This window comes from Ambystoma mexicanum, chromosome 10, assembly GCF_040938575.1.
Source record: "Ambystoma mexicanum isolate Mex_15411 chromosome 10, UKY_AmexF1_1, whole genome shotgun sequence".
In the NCBI taxonomy this organism is placed as follows: Eukaryota; Metazoa; Chordata; class Amphibia; order Caudata; family Ambystomatidae; genus Ambystoma; species Ambystoma mexicanum.
In genome coordinates, this window is record NC_090932.1 from 1475315432 (window position 1) to 1475329069 (window position 13638).

At 45.0% G+C, this 13638-nt stretch overlaps 1 protein-coding gene across 1 annotated transcript in view; it reads right to left on the reverse strand.

The window, feature by feature from the left end:
• Nucleotides 1-13638, reverse strand: part of ANAPC5 (anaphase promoting complex subunit 5) — a 655776-nt gene that overhangs the window by 106005 nt on the left and 536133 nt on the right. Inside the window, exon 13 of the mRNA XM_069619569.1 lies at nt 750-871. Coding sequence (XP_069475670.1) covers nt 750-871 — 122 coding nt within the window. The remainder of the gene's footprint in view (nt 1-749; nt 872-13638) is intronic.

Here is a 13638-nt window from a genome sequence, read left to right on the forward strand (position 1 = left end):
CTTTTGGAGAGTGGTCCAGGAGGCACAAGGCCAGGTGTTCGGCTGGGACTAAACAATACCCCCCGGAGGAAATATTGTTGGGTTTGGACGGGGGCCACTGGGATGTCTGGACTAGATCACAACAAAAATCCTGTATAGTTCTCACCATTGCTGCAATTCTACTCATAGCGCAAAGATGTAAGGGGTGGAAGTCCCGACCATCCAAGACTGGATTCCGAAGGTCTGGGACTTTGTGGCTCTCAAATGGGTGTTTTATACTGTAAATAATGAAGTGCCCAGATTTGCCACTAATTGGAGCGAGGTAATAACATTTCTCAAAGAGGATTTTAGAGTACAATGGTGCCCGCAGCGTTTGGAACTGAGTTGAGGAGCACCCCGCCCCCTTACCACCACTCCCGCAGGGGCGTTGATCCCAGAGTTTGTTCTGTTTGTTGATCTCCTCGAGGGGAGGAGAGACCCAGCGGGGAGAGGGGCATTTTGTTGTTTGGAGCTTGGTGTACATGTCAGAGTGTTTTGTATATGTATCTTCTGCTCCTTAAAACTGAATAAACAGAATTTAAAAAAAAGAAAAGAAAGAAAAAAAAAGAAATAGTCAATCGGTCAAATGACAATTCTCGTTTACATTTCTGATAAGCATTAATTTTAGAAACCACCTTCCAATTGAAACTATACTCATAGTAACATAACCTGGAGGAAGAAGTATGCATTTCCTTATTGCTGATTTATATTAGAATTCCTATACTCCTTACCTGTACATCCCTTCTGTGCTATTGAGCGCTGTAATTCCTGCTACAAGGGATTCCGCCACATGATACTTGCCATCATTCATTGCTTTATCAAACTGTATCTTCTGTTCAAAGAGCATCCACAACTAAAAAGCAACGTTTTTATAAGAGGTCATTTCAGATGTTATTTTGGGACACAGTATCCTCAATGGCATACATACATTTATGTACATACCACTTAGAACCGAACATGTATGTAATTATTTCAAATATGTGAAAGAGGTCTTTTGTCAGCAGAAAAAGCTATGTTACAAGTAACACACACTCAGATCATCACGGATGTGAACGTTGTGGTGCTTCAGAGGGAAAGATGGAACTATCAGTGAAAATGGCCATAGCTGCAGCTGCTCCTTGGACAACGTCTCTACAAAGTGTCTACAGTTCATGTGGTGGCTCAACAAATGCAATATTGTTCTAGAGTTGTATACAGTGAGCATACCAATAAACATGGCCTCAAAGCACTAAAACTTCTCCAATGAAGTGGAGCTGGGCTTGGGAAGAGGAGGGATTGGGGAAATGTCTCGCTGGGAGAGCAGTTGGGTCTTCAGAAGATTTCAAACAAATGATTGGTTGGCCACCACATTGTGCAAACCTGAACCAAGAAGGCTTTCCCCGTACACTGATTTTTCAGAAGCAAGGACACACTAGAAGACAGTTCTCGGAGGTTCGCAAGAATGCTGAAATTAGACCATAGTACATTATAGGCACCAAAGAGAAAGACTACCTGAAATCTCTGAGAAATAGAATTGCAATGATATTGTTCCAAGTATGTCACAAATGTCTGACTGGATACTCTTTCAGACCCAGAAGGAAACTATCGGCATAGACCACTTGCTGTAAAATAGCTGCTCCGATGACATGACTGTGTGAGGGGGAAATAGTAGAAATGGGTACAACCTCTACTATATGTGGGGTGCTAATGATGCAGGGTGGGGCAGGTTCTTCACCATCAACTATTTTCACATCTTTTTTTCTGTTGGGGCTGAGTTTGCTAAAATAACAAAAGGTGAAAAGACAGGAGCAAAACAATGGAACAATTCAGTGAGTACAAGGATATTATAGCACTACACTGACAACCATTATCAATAACTTAAACCCAACGGTTCACTAAAAATAAGTCTGAAAAAACATATTTATCGATGTTCCTGTGCTCAAACTCCAAAAGGGACATACCGACCATGCTTTGGACGGGCTAATACTCTCTACCCAGCACCAAATAACATACCATCGCCAACCCACTTCCTGTGCCCTGGGCCGCTGAGGCAGCCCAAATAATAAGCTAATTAGGACAACCACTGGCCAATATTATACCATTATGATGACCATTTTAAACACAAGCCAGCAAAGAATTTGAGGGGGAAGAAAGATTTGACCATCAATGGTATTTAGACCACTTTTAACCCTTTTTGGTTTAAAAGAAAAAAGAAAGTAGCTAGAGCAAATCCAAAAATAGGTGTCCAGTCATAATCTCGAAAACAAAATGTCGAATTACAATAATGTCGAAGCAATAATGTCGAAAAAAAAATGTCGATTTTTTTTTTTTTTAATTTACATGTTTTTTTGGGGTTCCGGTGGTAAAAAAAAAGGGGTAAAACATAAAAAAAAATAAAAAAAGGGGGGTTGGGGGGAACCCCCCCATTTCGAATAAAAATCAACAAAAAAAAAGAAATTCAACATTTTTGTTTTCGACTTTATTTATTCGTCATTATGACTTTCGACATATTTGTATTCGAGATTATGACGATAAACCCCAAAAATATACTAATGCGAACATAGCCATAATGCCCATGTTTTGTGGGATTGCAGGACATATTTTGACCAATTTGCAAACAAAGACATTGTGTAAGCGGGAACATAAGGTTAGTACTTCTCTACTTGAAATCATGACATCTGCAAATTCTGCATTCAAACTAGCATGCGTGTCACAAAACTGCAAATTAAGCTTCAGACCTGTTAAAGAGACTGAAACAGCGAACATGAGAAAATACCTCTTTCCACCTTGGTTGAGGATCTCTATTGAACTCTGAGCCTGCAGACATGTTCACAACTTTGAACCATGTTGATTATAGCATTTAGCTAAAAACATGGAGTGGATGGCCACTTCCAGGACTGACTTGAATGGGGTGCAATCATTACTCCCCAATATGTTACAAGATATACTGAAGCAGACAGAAATATTTGGGGGTGCTATTGGTCATGCTGGGACAGGGCAATACTGTGGGGGTGAGTCCATTTCCTGTTTCACTTGGAATGTGCATGGGATAAATCACACGGTCAAAGCGAGGAATCTGTTGGCATACTTGACTAGGCATAATCCTAAAATTCTGATGCTACAGGAAACACACGCCATGGGCCATACACATGCATTGTTCACCCCCAAATGGGGGCATCAAAGATACTACACTAATTACTCCTCAGAGTCTAGGGGGGTGCTCACTCTGGTGCATCACTTCATCCCATTTCAGGTGACAAACAGTTGCATTGACCCTGGGGGTCGTATGTGATAGTAATTCAGTCATGGACATACTGGTATGTGCGATGGCCACCCCCATTATTTGGGAGGGGACTTTGATACAGTCCTACATGAGGTCGTGGATCATTCCGCCATGACCCCTTGTGGGATATCTGCACAGCACAAGTACTTATTCATATCATGCATCACTTAGAGTAATCGGACATTTGGATTGGTCTGCATCGAGGGGGGAGGGAATACACATTCAACAGTACATGGCTCGATGTCTAGAAGAGATTACTGGCTCCTCTCCTCTGAGTTGGTAGCAGATGTGCAGCGCTGTGAGATATTACCACGCACACCGTCTGATCATTCTCCCATATCATTGTCCATTGTACTAGACCACCAGCGCGACCCCGCCCCTTGTGGAGGATGGCACTGTCCATGTTACTGGACCATGGGCTGGTCACTACCCTTTGGGATAAAATAGCTGACTTTTTGACAATTAATGCTGGGTCTATGTCCTCGCATTCCACTACCCGAGAGGCTTTAAGGTATGGATACGAGGGTGCTGCTATCGACGTCGGCAAGATCCTTAAATCCATTAGGAAGAATTCAGTGAGGTGGAAGTGCAGATACGTGGATTGAAAAACGAATTTAGCAGGACGCAGCCTTATTGGGGGAGATCAAAGGTAATGTGTTGAAGTTCCAGAACTTGCAGACAGGGAGGTGATGTACATGGTTAAACCAATGCAGGCTCAGGGATATGGGGAGGCAGACAGGCCAGGTAGATGGTTGGCTAGGTTGGCCATATCTGAGAGTCACAGCCAAGTGCAAGTATCCTGCGACCCTCGGGTGAGGTGGTTGTAACTAACAGAGGCATTAATGGGGTTTTTCAGGATCACTATGATGCGTTATATGCTAATGCCGACTTATGGTCAGAGGTAAGCTTAGAGGAATACCTGGCAGACAGTGCCATTCCTGCACTACGCGAGGAGGCCAGACATGTTCTGGATCTTCAGGTATTAGTTGAAGAGCTGTGTGATGCAATAGTGGCCATGGCGTCTGGTAAGGCACCTGGGTCAGATGGCCTTGGGGTTGAATTATACAAGGAGTTTAGGGAAACGTTGGCCCTCAGACTGCTGCAGGTATGGGAGGAGTCATTAGAATTAGGGGTCCTGCCAGCCTTCCTCAGAGAGGTTATCATCACAGTATTGTTAAAGCCCAATAAACCCCCTGCGGAGGTCTCCTCGTATAGGCCATTGTCTTTAATAAATGTGGATGCTAAAGTGTTGGCTGCTGTCATATTTGGCCGAACTGGTCCACCTGGACCAATCAGGATTTATACCCAGCAGATCCACAGCGCTAAATCTCAGATTGTTCTGCATTATTTCTCAACTCAGCCCACGGGCTAAGGCAGTTGGTACCTCATTGGATGCCCAGAAGGCCTTTGATTCAGTGTTGTGGCTGTACTTGTTTTTGAGACGGTTTCAGTTTGGCCAATACTTCATTAAATGTGCACGGCTGCTGTACCCCCATCCCGCAGCTAGGGTCCGCACCAATCTTCAGGTATCACAGGTGTTGTGGCTGGACAGAGGGACGCGATAAGGGTTCCCGCTCGTAACCCCTGCATTTTGCACTCACGATAGAGCTGCTGGCTTTATGGATTAAGGAGATAATTGGACATAGGGGCACTGATATATTGGGGCCATCACAGGTGATTTAATTGTACGTGGACGATTCCCTTCTATATGTGCAGGGCCCTAAACTAATTTAGGGCCAATGATGGATACAGTGTACGAGTTCTCCAAATACTCTGTGTATAGAGTGAATCAGTCCAAGTCTGAATTATTCCCGCTTACTGGTACCACCGTTCAGCCAGCTGAGATGATGGGCTTCAGGTGGGTCCCCTTGCATTTTAGGTACTTGGGTATTATGGTCTCTACATCACAGAAATCATTGTACACTAACTATCATGCAGGCTACTTGCAACTTTACTTTTACTTTACTTTATTGAATTTATATAGCGCACCATTGACCCAGGGGTGTAAGGGCGCATAACAGTACATACAAAAAAAACCCCAAAGATTACTGCTATCAACATATGAATAATATGTCAAAAGGCACCCCTAGAAAAAAAGGCGTGGTGCGAGATGCACATAAAGTTATCATGTTACACACAGACGAACCTCTAGGGAGATATTTGCATTTTCTTAAAAAGGGCGGTAGGGAGCTGCTTCCACAACCCAGTAAGACGCAGTCACTGTCGGGTTGTGTACACCAGTCATCCAAGCTCAGTCTATGCATGATCTTCAAATCCGACAGTCTGACTACGCCAGGACCTGTCCTCTGTCGAAACCAAACAAGGACCTTAAAGCGTAATGCTTGTCTTGACTCTATAGTTTCAGCCTTCGGAATGTTGGTAATGATCAAGTTCATGTCCTCCATAATGAAGTCCTGGAGGCAATTGGCCCGAGTTGTTGGCATTTGTGATTTCCTTAGATGTAGACTTCGCACAACTACCCTTTTAAAGTTGACATTCACTGTAAGAGGTGTAACTGCTTTGTCATCAGCAGGAGTAGTCGAAAATGCGGGGGGAATTTCTTGTCTTAACCCTTTCATTTCAATGTTGGAAGTTTTCGCTCTCTCCTTGACTGCTGATGTTAACCCCTTGCAATCCAGAGACTCCTCAATAAGCTGGGCAGTTTGTATGACTTGGTCTCTCTGTTCCCTTTTTATGCTGACTTGACAAGATTTATCCAGCTTCAACAGTTGTGGCCAAACAGCAAAAGTGCTATGCCCATTAGTCTGTGAAACAGTATTCGAACTAGATTGACGTAGATCAGCTACCCAGTCGTTCAGTGAGACAACCAGTAAGCCCAGGTCAAATGGGCTGGAATATAGTAACAGCTCATTAGCAATACTGGCCATAAGGATAGGCCATTTCAAGGAAGGGACACGCACTGACTGTGTGGACATAGCTGCCAGCGAGGTTCCATTTGCTGAACTAAAGGTATCGGATTCAACCTTATTATCTGCGGGTAGCGGGCCCCGCACACCAATCTTCAATGATGGGCTACTCCCAGCCCCACCCTTCTCGGCTAGCTCCATAGCTTAAACGGCAGTTCTGCAGTCCTCCAAAGGAGGGGGGGGGGACTCGCGGGTGCAGGGCAGAGCAGAGCAGACACTGAGTGGTGACACGAGTTTCCTGCTCACAAGTGTTATGAGCCTTACCTCACAAGCCACAGTCACGGCCGCCCGACCCACCAGCCAAGCCATGGGGCAGCAGAGGGAGCATTCTAACCAGCGGGCATGAAGCGCGAGCATGAAGCGCGGGTCCCGTATGGTTCCACAACAGAGCTCCAGCAGCCAGCTCACGCGCCGACTCAGCAAGGATGCTTAGAAGAAAGGCCCTAACTTTTCCGACGTCAAGCTGCACGGCACCTTAGTGATGCCGCCGCCACCGACGTTCAGCTCTGGTTACACAGCTTGTAGCACAAGCAGAGCAACAGCTCAGCACTAAGCTGTGAGTGTGGGCTGGTCTCCACATCGCATTGTATGGGTGGCTTTCAAAATGAAAAAATGATCGTGCTCCCCAAACTATTGTACTATTTCTGCAATGTCCCCATCTGGCCGGGTAGGGAGTTTTTTTTTTTTTTTAGATTGCGGTCTCTAGCGGTAAGCTTTTTAAGGGGGGACTAGGTCTGCTAGAATCAGTTGTGAACAACTTACAGAACCATACAAGCGGGGTGGCCTGGCAGCGCCTGACAACAAGCTTTAATTTTTGGCAGCACTGGCACACTTTGTGGGGTATTAGTATTCATCAGAGGCAAGGGTGGTACATATGGCTCTAGAGAAATACAGAGCACCCCCCCAACCCCACAGACATTAAATCTGTCCTATTCAGCGAACAATTTGTTTATTCTTTCTCCTTCGACCTGGTCCGCACCACGGTTGATGTGCGGGCTAGGATCTTCTGCAGACTGGCGGTCACCACACCTTACAACAGAGCGATCCCCCTATGGAATTTTCCTAGTCCCTCTCCCACATACAACACGGAAATTCATAGGACATGGGGTAGCAACATGCAGCTGGTGCTGGGGGATTTATATCCCAAGGGTATGGTGTACTTCAAACTTATCAAGATACTAAAAACAGGGCGCGTATGAAGTGGAAGCCTGATTTGAATTGTGAACTCTCTGATGAGCAGTGGAGAAGGTGCTGTCTCCTTATCAAGGCAGTGAAGATGAATGTTGGATATCGGATAATTCAGTTTAAAGTATTCAATCAGCTGCACTACACCCATGCCAAGATTTCCAAATTTTCCCAGTGGTCTGAGAATGTATGATTGAAATGTAGGTCTACACCGGCTAATACCCTTCACATGTTTTGGGAAAGTCCCCTTATTACCCGATATTGTCAGGCAATCGCTGAGACTTTAGATGCTATTGTGACTGTTCCCCTTACTATGTCCAACGTAAAATACTTGTTAGGTGATATTGGTAAAGTGACAACAGTCACCAGAAGGTTTTATTAATTTGGCCTGTATGGTTGCTAAAAAAAATGTTTCCATCGCTACTGGAAATCTAAACTGGCTCCGACACATGGAGTGGCTGCTGGATACCAATGTGCAGGAGGAGAATTATCTTGCCACAATACATACAACCTGTAGGCCCAAGAATATCTGGGCCTGCTGTGCTTGTATTTGGCCCGAACTGGATATTCGAACACCACCCGGTAACAGTGGACATAGAGGATGGCTATGATGTCCCTACAATACAGGGGCAACTTGGAATATTGAAGGTTATCGATCACTGGACTCAGGCTGGGCTCCTCTCATGTCATGCATTCCATATACTATTCTGCATCACGGTCACGTAATCCGTCTGTCTACATCTTGTTAAATAAAGTTTTAAAAGTTTTAAAAAAAACAAAGAGTGCTCTCCACTCCTAGTCAACTAATCTGAATTGGGGCCATCAAACTTACCATGTAACAGGGGCTCATGCAGTGCACTTAAGAGGCAAGTCCTGTCACCCTTCCACTTCAATTTTAGTTCAGGTTATTAAACAGTGTGGATTGAAAAAATCTTTTTATCGGTTTCAAAAAGTCACTTTAGAAAGATCATTCTCAGACCCCTCAGAACAGTATTTCTAAAAGCGACCCGTCATGCCCCCTAGCACACTCACGAGTGCGCACAGGGGCCGACGGGCGCAGCTAAGCAGGAACAAAAGACAGAAGTGGCGGGTGTGAAAAGGTAAGTGTGTGTGTATGTCTGTGTCTGAGGGAGGGGAAGGGGGCGTGGAAGAAGGGTGTCTATTTTTTGGCTCTGCGTGAGGGGACAGGGAACAAGCAACTCTGTGCGTGTGGTTATGTGTGTATGAGCAGTGTTTAGGGTGGAGAGGAGAACCGTATGTAGAGGGAAAGGGAATCTTAATGGACTTTCCTGCCGGACAGGGCAGGTGGGGGATTGTCATGTTGTGAGCGCAACTGACCAGCTCTGCCACATCATTGTGTGGGATGGCTTGTGTTGGGGCTGCATTCCAGTGACGTTGGGGTTAGGGAGGCGGGGAGAAAGAGCAGTTCCTGTTACAATGAATAAAGCGGATGTTACTGAAGCCACTCCATCTGCCGTGTCATTCTCATCACTGGAGTTGATACCCTGTGTCCCTGCAGGACGCTCAGTGGTTCCCGAGTGTCCTCACCATCACATTGGCGACGAGGGAACGGACACACGCGGCGCAGTAGGAAGATTTGCAGCATCCACGTGCTTCGAAAGGTGGGCCTGGAGGAAGCCGTCGGGCATATGCTACGAGCATCGGCGCAACTCCCTGTGGTAGGCCCACCCTCCCCCACTCATAGCCACAGCAGCTGCCTCCACTGCAAGAATAAAGGAGGGGTAGGGAACCACCCTCCCTCCTCACTACTGGCCCCATGCAGCGAGCAGACATCAAGGGAAGGGAAGCACCGTCCCTCATCCAAATGGGCCACGAGTGGCAGCAGCTATCACCCTCTGCACGTGTGCAGGCAGGAGATACCACAGCAGCACCTCAGCTAGCGGTGCTAACGCAGAAAGAGAACAAGAGCTGGACGAGTGCAGTCAGAAGAACACTAGGTCCTGCACAACCACCCAGCAGACTATAGCTGGAAGGCAAAAGACAACATATCACAGCCCCAAGAGGGGCCACCATAGCCACGCAACATGTTGGATCAGGAGGTTTCCTCCACATCGGCTGATAGCATGCCGGGCGGCGCTACAGGACTGGCAAACCCTTCCAGGGGCCCATCGCAGGTACTACACCTCCCCCACGCCTTCGACTTGCGAGATACCAGTAATCTGGGGGCCCGTTGGGCAATTTGGCTGAGGGACTTGAAGTTCTATGTGGGGGCCATAAGGCACACGGATGATGCCCGCCTAAAGAACACCTTGTCCATGTCAGTTGGGACTGATGTACAAGTCATTGCGGGGGAGCTACTCAACTTGGGAACTGCATCATACCGCAACCTGCATGAGAAATTATCTGAGTATTTCGCACCCCACACCAACATCGATTAAGAGAGGCACATATTTCATACAACACGTCAGGACAAAGGTGAGTCTCTTGATAACTTTGTCATGAGGCTCTGTATGAAACTCAAACTGCGAATTGTATCTGTATTCAAACAAGGAGGCCCTGCCGTCTCAAGTCATTGCAAGCTGTAAAGGATTCCAATCGGGAGTCACACACCGGACCAGGACTCTTGCCCTTAGCCTAGGATGTAGCGCTCAATTAGAATACTTTTTCTTTATTTTCTACGAATTCGGATTGAGCTGGCACACAACCCGTTTCACACCCCCTTTTACAAATACCCTGGGTCACAAGGGACCATGAACCAGGCCGGTGGGTGGTAATACAATATTTATTTTAAAATTCAAATGAGATGACACAATTTTTTATATTGGGCAGCAATCACCAATGGGGTGATAACAACAGAATAAATGATGAAATATGCTTCTGTTATAATCCAAAGCACAGATGAATAGGAGCAATTTTACTGTTCGGGTAGATAGCACCCGAGTTAAGGTCTCCCCCTGAAATGCTGCCTCAAACCCCTATTAATCGAGTTTTGAGTGGATAGAAAGGAGCAGCAAGGAGTCAGGGATACTAGGCAGCAAACATAATTAAAATCTGACCTTCCCTCACAAAAAACCCTTTGCAATTGCATAAAATGACACACGAAATTGGTAATAATTAACGTAAACATGCGGTTGAATAATGAGGTAAATATGATTGATCACAGTATCAGGGATGTAATATCACTAACAACTACAAGGCAAGGTATCAACAAAGAGCATACAGTTCAGAAAGCAACTCGAAAGTAAGAACACAGTGCAGCCAAAATCGCACGTTGAATAGTTGCATTTTCCACTTTTTGCAGTTTTAAATGTCAAAACTGTTTTTAATAAAACAGGTGAAATAGACAGAATCGGAATGCGTTTTTTAGGCTGGGTGATAGATGCACATCACAGGGATAATATAGAATACCTGGATGAGATTTTCAATGTGGAAGGAGATTCGGTTTTGGGAAAATAAACACAGCTAACAGAGAAAGTCGGTTTGGAAAGAAAGGACAAGTTTTACTTAAACTAGATTATCAAGACTAGATTGTTAAAGAAAGACACGTTACACTCCAAGGTTAATTTTGCAATGTTAACCTTTTCACCCCGTGTTCAGCTCTATGTGGGAATTACTTAAATTATTCAAAATAGGACTAAGGATCTATGCAAGAGAGATGAGTAAAAGAATGGCGCTAAAGCTTGGAGATCAAGGACAGGATGCACAGAGAATTCTGACAGTTTTAAGCATGTTACCAGGGTATGGATAGGATTACTTAGAGGGTGGAAAAAAGACAAGTTTAAAAGATGGAGTAGGCTATGTGTGGCTATGGGATGGAGAAATACTCGCAATCCGCACTTTAGTTTGGGATTTGGGGACATCCAACTGGGTTTCTGGACTCAAAGGCTCTGGTCACAGCACGGCAGGCTCTCCTAACAGCAAACAGCTGGATCTGTCTGGTCACTGGATAGCAAGGGTACAGTTGGCATGTAGGTAGTGTGTCAAAACCCGGTCTGGTCACAGGAAACTCCCAAAAGGATACCACAGCCCTTCCCCCTAGTCATTGGGATATTTAGTGGGGTTTCTGAATCAATGGTCCTGCCTGGACAGGGTCAGCTATGCTCTGGCCTGGCAGTAGATTCTGGAATCTTGCAAAGTAAATGTGGAATATCTGGATACGCAGGCGCTAGAAAATTCAGAGGAGAGTGTCTTTTCCCTGTGAGCTTCCCCCATTTATATAAGGCGGGTGACCTCACAGGATTTATTGTTGGGCAGAACTAAGCTAGACCTACCCCTAAGACCCGGATAGGTCAGCCTATGTTGGTCGCCTCCTCCACGGGGGGACTGAGTTTATGGGGTTGTGTTTTATGAAGTACAAAGCCATCCCACTGTCAATTTTGCACAAAATCAATTATTTGACATAATTATGACATAAATCTCTCCTTTTTACAATTGTGGCACCTTTGCAAATTACATAGGCAGATTACATATTTCACACAGCACAGTCCAGTCCAACTCCCAGGTCTGTACAGCATCGTTTTGCCCTTCGAATAATATTTCACGATTTTTAGTGGGAACCGCTTCACCCAAAATTCCACAATTTTAGCTATATGTACATATTTTCATAGAGCATATTTCTATTCATTTTTAATGTTCCACCATATATACTTTATTTTATTCCCATTTTCCTGGCGTTTGCGTCCCATACATGCTATGGGCAGTCACAATATCTTGTTTTAAAGCCACAAAAATTACATTTAAACCGTTCAACTTTTACATTACTGCGTTGTCCGGTTGTAGAAATAACAGTCTGAAAGTTTATTCATTAAAATAGTCTATTGAGCCAAATGGGCTTGTTTTTGTCACCAAATGTCAGTTTAGCCCAGGGTTTCCAGGGAGTTTGTCTTTGGAGCTCCTTATTTGAGTGGATGGGAGGTGTCACTTCCAAAAGAAACACATATGTGTCCCAGAATCTATTGTAGCAGACTAGAGTCCAGACAGAAAGTCTGGACGAGCGTGTTACATCCTCCCCCCTTGGTCCATTCAGAACTTCCAGATGCTGGTCCACTTGCCGGGATGCAATGTCCTTTGAAGCCAGGGCAGAAAAAACCTCTTTGGCTGGTTCCCCAGTACAGCCAATGCATTTTATTTATTTATTTTGTTTTCCTGAGCCCAAAAGGCAAGGCTGTTGGAATAAAACATTATATTAGAGTTTAAACAAACCCACCTTACATTTCTAGTGAAGGACACGGCCATATTCAACATTACACTTTTAAAACAGATATTTTTCTTGTATGCAAAAGCACATTTTGACACATGGTGAATTCTGCTGGGATGTCCCTTTCAAATTCGGTTTTCTCTTCCATCTGGATTCCAGAGATTGTTTGAAGCCCATGTCAGTTTCTCTATCACAACAATCTGTTCAAGGCACAGGTCCACTGAAATTGAAATATGCACAGAGAGCTAGGGTTTCTTCTGAAGAGTTTACCTTGACATTTTGTAGCATAAAAGTCAAGTGTTTTTCCATACGGCTGAGAGTAAAGTTTCTGGTGATTTCCCAGATCTTGCCTGACACAGCCGGTCATTCAGTGAGAAATGTTTTTTTTTCCTAAAGCACAACTGGAGTATGACTGGGCATAGTTTGGCCTTACTGGATCAGAACTGTATACTGTTTAACAGATGAAGAGCATTAGGGTGACATCATTTTGAATGTAAAATGTTTCCTTTTTCAAAAGGGATATTTTTAGCTAGCAGCAAAGCAGCAATGCTTTTCAATTCTCTTCTTGGGTGCATCTAAGAAAACACACTGGCAGCCTTTCTCGGTGTGCTCCCTGTTCCATCTTGCCCAATAGGTGCTTGGCAAAACAGTGCAGCCATCAGTTGGTAGCTGCAAAACGCAGTTTTGATGAAAGGCAATGGTGCTCAAAGGAGCTACCACAGCCATTCTGCTGGTAACTGCTGACGTGAAGCGTGGTGATGGAGGGGAATTCTGCTGAGTGGGTAAAAGTACCCCACAGAGTCACAAACATTCAGGAAGAAACTACTGCAGAAACAGAGGTCGCTGGAGGACATCTTAGCTTTGGTTCGGATGGAAGCGGCGGTAGAGTCCCAGCTTGACAACTTGGGGAAAATAACTATACAGCATAAACCTGCAGAAAGATATGCCATAAAGAAACGGTCTACGGCGCCGAACCAACCAGACAGAAGATCAGAAGCCTCCTGCTTCCGGTGCAGGTACGAGTATCCCCACATGGGCGAATGTCCCGCACTGGGGCAACAATGTGCCGCATGCGGAGGAGACAACCA